Here is a 6000-nt window from a genome sequence, read left to right as displayed (position 1 = left end):
GCTTTAGCTATCAATGACACCGATATAGAACTAAACAGTTCTCTGAATTATTATTTTTGAAAGTAGAATATTCCGAAAATAATCAGAAAAAATACCATTCTATTGTGAAAGGATGGGATTTAATGTCTTTTTAGAGGCAGCACAACTGCAACTGAATATATATATTAATATTACATATTATAATATACATTAATTGCATCCAAAATAAAGGTTTTTGTTTACAAGCGTGTACTGTTTATACTTATGTATATATAAATACACACACATGCATATAAGACAAATATTACGTTTATATATTAAACATTTACATGATATAATTTATATAAATATATACATGTAAATATTTTCAAAATATATGCTGCATATGTGTGTTTTTAAATATACATAATAAATATACACAGTACACACACATACACACTCCTGAACAAAAGATTGCACAGATTTTAACTTTTTAAGGCTATGGTCTTAAACTTTTGATCAGCTGATGAACAGCCTGTTTGAGTTTAAATGCAGTTTTCAATAAATCGCCTATTCTCTATTTTTTTGTCTTTTGCTCCTGTTTCTTCTTTTGGCATTTTGAAGCAGTACTTACACCTGGTTATTTTTACCAGTTTGGACTGGTCATGCAGTCAGTTAAGTTTCAGTTTTGTGCTACTGAATAAGATGTGCAGGAAACTCTGACAGGGCATTTCAGCACAGCATTTCATCTGCACGTTTCCTGTATTACAGTATTTAAAAAAAAAAGTTGAGAACCACTGACTTAGACAAGAGCGATTTCAGGTCTTGCCTCATTGAACTAATTACACCATTAAATAACGTTGTTATACATATGCAAATCATTTTAGGTGATAAAACGGAAATGAGGCACTCGATCATTCAGTCTCTATATATATATATATATATCAACTCAACCACTCAACGAAAGAATACATTACGTATTTGGGTCATTATAACCGAGGACCTGGATAAAACACATGCTCAGTCATTGCAGTTTCAGTATTGCATATTTGCTGGCAGCTTCCACTGCCAATTAGATCAGCACTGCAGTAATTTAAGCACGAGAGCATGACAGAGTGGCTCTGCTGAGCGTTTGAAAGCAGAGCGCTCTGTAAGCTCACTGTGAACGCCTAATGCACTCTTGACATTATCTGGGAGCCGCTGCCTCTTTACTGAGATAAAGTTAATTGGGCCGCACCGAAAGTATTTGAAGGCTCGTGCACCGGACGTTGGTATTGACACCCACTAAAACGAACAAAAAAAAAATGAAGTGCCACAAACCCTCCTCCAGACCTGATCTCTCAAAGCAGCAATTGTCGACAAGCGCTGACGCAAATGAGGAGGACGTGTCCGAGCACTGAGCAAGAACGTGCGAACGTGAGCCCATCACCGCCTTTCATCACGTCTTGAGGCACTGAAAGAAAGTTGAAGGTTGACAGACAAAAAAAACGAGAAAGATCACTTCGACTCAAGCATGACATTTTGTCTTTTATTTAAGATTTATTTTTTATTTTCCTCCAGACCCACAGAGAGGTGCAATTTCCTTTTCTTACATTTTAGCACTGTGTAAAACCCAAGTTAAACAGTACTGGTTTTGTCGTCGTCGTGGAGATTTAATTTATTCATTTCTCTTGAATACTGTTGAATACCGAACTCTCGGCAGGAACCTACACAGCTGATACAGGATTAGGCCTGTTAAAAGAAAACTGAGATGGGGGCGAGTAGGAGTGATGAACAGTGTTAACCATCCCGGACGAGCCCCCTGTGTATTGCCAAAACATCAGTTGCCCAGTAGTGCCGCTATCCCAGCTTCCCCTTTGGTGAAAGAAGAAAAAAAAATAAAAAGGTGCAAACTGCTACAGACACAACCGTTATGATCACATCCTCGTGAATTTCCCTCCGCCGGAATCATTCGAAAAGCCCTTTAACCCTGATTAGTTTCTTCACGCACCCACCAATCGCAAGTTTCACACCACGCATTCACACATCACTGCAATCCGACTCTAGATCTGGCTCCTAAAACTCTGTACACCTCGCACACCTTCAAGTTTCTTCAGGGAGCATAGTCAGAGCGTAAACACTGATTAGGCCACGTACACCGAGGCAGATATGAGAGACGCCACACGGTGGCATTCCTTGTGCTACACGAGCCCTGCGCTTGAAAGGGGTTGGTGGTACCCAGCTCTCAATTCCTCTTAATTTCGCAACGCGCCGCCCTCTGATACAGAGGTTAACCGTGGTGTTGCGATCGAAAGCGGAAGAGCCCCCCCCGACAATTTGGCGAAAGGGTCAAAGGCAAAGGCCTGCATCCATCTACAGCTAAATGCCATGTCGAGAACGGGCACCACGTTTTTGACCCCTAAAAATGTATCTCCCTTTTAACAAGGGCACAGAAAGGTAGAACAAAGATAAAGGCCAAAGATCCTCGGTAAAAGTGCTTTTTGCTTCGCCATCATTATGCCTTTGATCCATCAGAATAATGGAAGCCAAGTACCCTTTTGATCAAACATAAAAACTGAAGCCCTGTTTAGATTTTGGACATCTACTTGATTGCTTAGCTGCATGGCTTTAAGGACTCTCACAGGAAGTATCTCCTCTGTTGTGCAGATGGATGAACAGGTGCTGTTCTTTTTGGTTTAGCTTTGAAGGCAGACTCTTGTTTCTAAATCAAGACACTTTTCGTTTGATTCTTTCCATTTGGTTCCAATGGAATTTCAGGAACACACATCATTGATGATGCGTACTGGTATGTAGAGTTCCAAAAATTAATTACATTACTAGGGAGCTTGTTTAGGCCTCATACCGGTTTTCTGCAAGAACGGGCTTATATGACCGCTTGTATTGGGAAAGCTGGAACAGAGCACTTGGGCAACAAGGAAAAAGAAAGACTAAACCAAGGAAAACACAAATCCGGGATAAAAATGAGCATAAGATGAAGAGAGAAAACAATACATAATCTTGTTATTTTGTTAATAGCTTTGCACTGATTCGTCTGCCGTGTTTGTCGGCTGTTCTTCGGATAAGGGGAATAGGATTTCACAGTTCCTAATGGCGGTCCATGCCGGCACTCTGTAGCAGATCTGTGGAGGCCTGGGCTGAGGCTCTGAAGGCGGTCTGGAAGCCTGGGGGAGGTGAGTGGAACTGGGTGGCGGGGTTGGCCGTGGCTGTGGTTGGATAAGGGGTCCAACCGGCTCTGTGGGGGAACTGGGCTCCGAAAGGGCCACTGTGTGGGGGCTGAGGGGGCACTGAGGAGCCAGTAGGGACATCCATCTCTGTGAGTGCCTGCAAGGAATTGAGCCAGTGTGGAGGATTGTCATCCTGCAGAGAGTCCAGACTGTTGCCTGAGGATGCTGGGATACCTGAAAGTGATAGGAATTTTTTTTTTTAAATATGTAAAATATTCTACTTTAAAATTCATGTGCTAGGTTCTTAGCTATTTTATTTATTTATATAAAATTTAATTAGAAAATAATTTCCGAGTGTGCACATCTAAATATTTATGAATAATGATTAAACAATATATATGTTTTTAGGGAGACACAATGCATAACATTTTACAATTTATCTCTACAATATAATTTTCTGAGAGATTTTTAAACTAAATTTACATTAACAAAACTGGTTCCCTGCTTATTTTAAGATTTGTTTTTTTTTAATGAAGATTCCCCCCCCCCCCCTTCATTATGATATATGGACACTGACATTTTTATGTTCAGCAATGGAGGAATTTTTTTTTTTTTTAATATGTCAGAAATTAAAGATGTGATTATCATAGGGTATGAAGTCATAGGTATGAACCACATAAAAGGAGCATCAAGCGATTCAAACTGTTTCAAAGTTATGAAAAGATTATTAGTAAATGATTGATTTAATTCCATCTGTCAATAGATACTTTAAACATAACAGCATACTGGTACAAACTGAGCAACAGTTTTCTGTGTCAACAAATCTACCGGAATCCATTAATCAAGTAGGCGACATTGAGGACATTTTTAAATAATTTGCAATAATGGGATTAATTACACAAGGAAACAGGGCATTTTGGGGTGCTTTTGCACCACTTAAAACATGCTGGCCTGCTGTGAGCTATTAATTCCAAACCCCCTGTGGATGATGGATGCTGCAGGCAGCCGCTGAGAGCACCCAGACAATATCCGTGACATCCATACAGATTGCAACTTCAACCTTAGAGAGCAACAGATAAGACGTTGCTATTTCCCTTCAACCCGGGGCAGAAAAATGGCTAAACTTTGCTTGAAGTATTGATTACAAAAATTAAGTTTTTGTCTATCAAACAGTAGATAAAAATGTATCTCTAACAAAAAGATACAGAAGAATGCTGTAAATGTTCACTTCATATTTAACCACTTTGTATACTGACTGTTGGCACTGTGTTGTATTCTTGCATGATATCTGATCTAGTCCACATGGATGCTTTAGACTGTCTGAAAGAGCAGGAGACCAAATTGATCTGAAAAGTGTGCCCTCTTCCATGGCCCTTAAAATGGCTTTACATCGCTGACATTTTTAGTGAAAAGGTTACAGAATAACTGTTTAAAAGGCCTAAAATGCATTATTCATTTTAGCTCCCAAAGGCACAATTTGAACGGGCTTGGTTTTTCCTGAGGTCAGGTAAATTTGTTTTGTGATTTTAAGCCCATCAGAACCGAACATGTTATTCTAGTTATTCTCATAAAACCAAAAAGATTGAGAAAATAATTCAATATAAACATTTAATATATACTTAATAAATAATGAAATACTAAATGTTCAGATTTAATATCTTTGTATTTTTATGTACGTAATATAGACCATTTTGTAGTCCTACTTTATTAGGTTTTTAATTACTATGTACTTGTGTAAAAAATTAAATGTCAGGTACAATGAAATTATTGTGTTCATGCTGTGTTGCAAAAAACTTTTACAGTTATTGGGATTGGGATACGGTTAATATTACATATCCATTGATTCATTTAGATGCAAGGACATAGTAGTAAAGACAATTAATATAAAGTGGGTCCAATGAGAAAAACAGGAGAAAAAGGGAAGGAATTATTCACAATTAATTTTTTAGCAAGGTAATTCAGGTTTTACCTGTGATGATGGCAGGGTCCATCCAGCTGGCTGTGCCATCCCAGCTAAGGCTGTGTGAGATGCCGCCTGTGTGGTTAATGCTGGATGAGGAGGAGGAGGATGAAGATGAAGATGAGGAGGAGCTGGGAAGTCCACCAAAGTTGATGTTGATGTTGGGTAAAAGCGCTCTGAGCCCATCCTGCCACTCCTTCACATTTAGACTTTCTACTGAGGTGCTGTTTTCTGTTTGGGAAGGTGATGGTGGAGTATCCAAACACCCATGTGTACAAATACACCACAAAAAATGATGGAGATGGAGAAAGAGAGAGAGAGAGAAAAAAAAAGCAATTATCAGCTTCAACATCTTACTTGCACAACATAAAAAACTGCCAATTTCGAGTGTTACTTTGGCATGATTAATTTTATAATTATGACAAAACCAAACAAACATTCAAAAACAGTTGAACAAAGTGCAACAGAAAACTGGGACAGCTTTTAGCCTGATACAGTCTTAAAAATGCAACGCTTTATGGGGAAAATGACGCAATGTGACGCAATCAAATCAAGTGATTAATTTGATTTATTATTTGGCATTTAATGGCTGAAGATCGATTGATAGCCCTAACAAAAACACAATTTAATTGAATTCCCTAAAAATTTAATTTTCATTCAGGATATCACATCAAGAAACAGCATTAATCAAAGCCGGAGTGTGGATTAATAGCAGCTACAGTAATGATGATTTATACTCTATTCAGCAAAAACAACAGGTGATCTTTGGCTCCCTTCTGAGTCTACTAGCCCTTACTAATGGAGGAACAATCATTATAAAGCTTTTTACAGTCCCGTTATTATTCAATTAGTTTCTCATTTATTCTTTTCCTCTGTGTCACACTGGAGAAGAGACGTGCGGCTTCGATAACGCAGAGC

At 38.6% G+C, this 6000-nt stretch overlaps 1 protein-coding gene across 2 annotated transcripts in view; it reads right to left on the bottom strand.

The window, feature by feature from the left end:
• Positions 1-1460: 1460 nt before the first annotated feature.
• LOC306858750 (CCR4-NOT transcription complex subunit 4-like) overlaps positions 1461-6000 on the bottom strand; it is a 33428-nt gene continuing 28888 nt past the window's right edge. For both annotated transcript variants that reach the window (XM_079399443.1, XM_079399442.1), the window contains 2 exons: positions 5092-5313; positions 1461-3356 (listed from right to left, as the gene is read on the bottom strand). In XM_079399443.1, the coding sequence (XP_079255569.1) occupies positions 3043-3356; positions 5092-5313 (536 nt within the window). In that variant the 3' untranslated portion in view covers positions 1461-3042. The remainder of the gene's footprint in view (positions 3357-5091; positions 5314-6000) is intronic.

The sequence above is a fragment of the Barbus barbus genome, assembly GCF_936440315.1.
Source record: "Barbus barbus genome assembly, chromosome: 39".
Lineage (NCBI taxonomy): Eukaryota > Metazoa > Chordata > Actinopteri > Cypriniformes > Cyprinidae > Barbus > Barbus barbus.
Note: the sequence above shows the minus strand (reverse complement) of the source record. Positions and strands in the feature narration are given on the sequence as shown.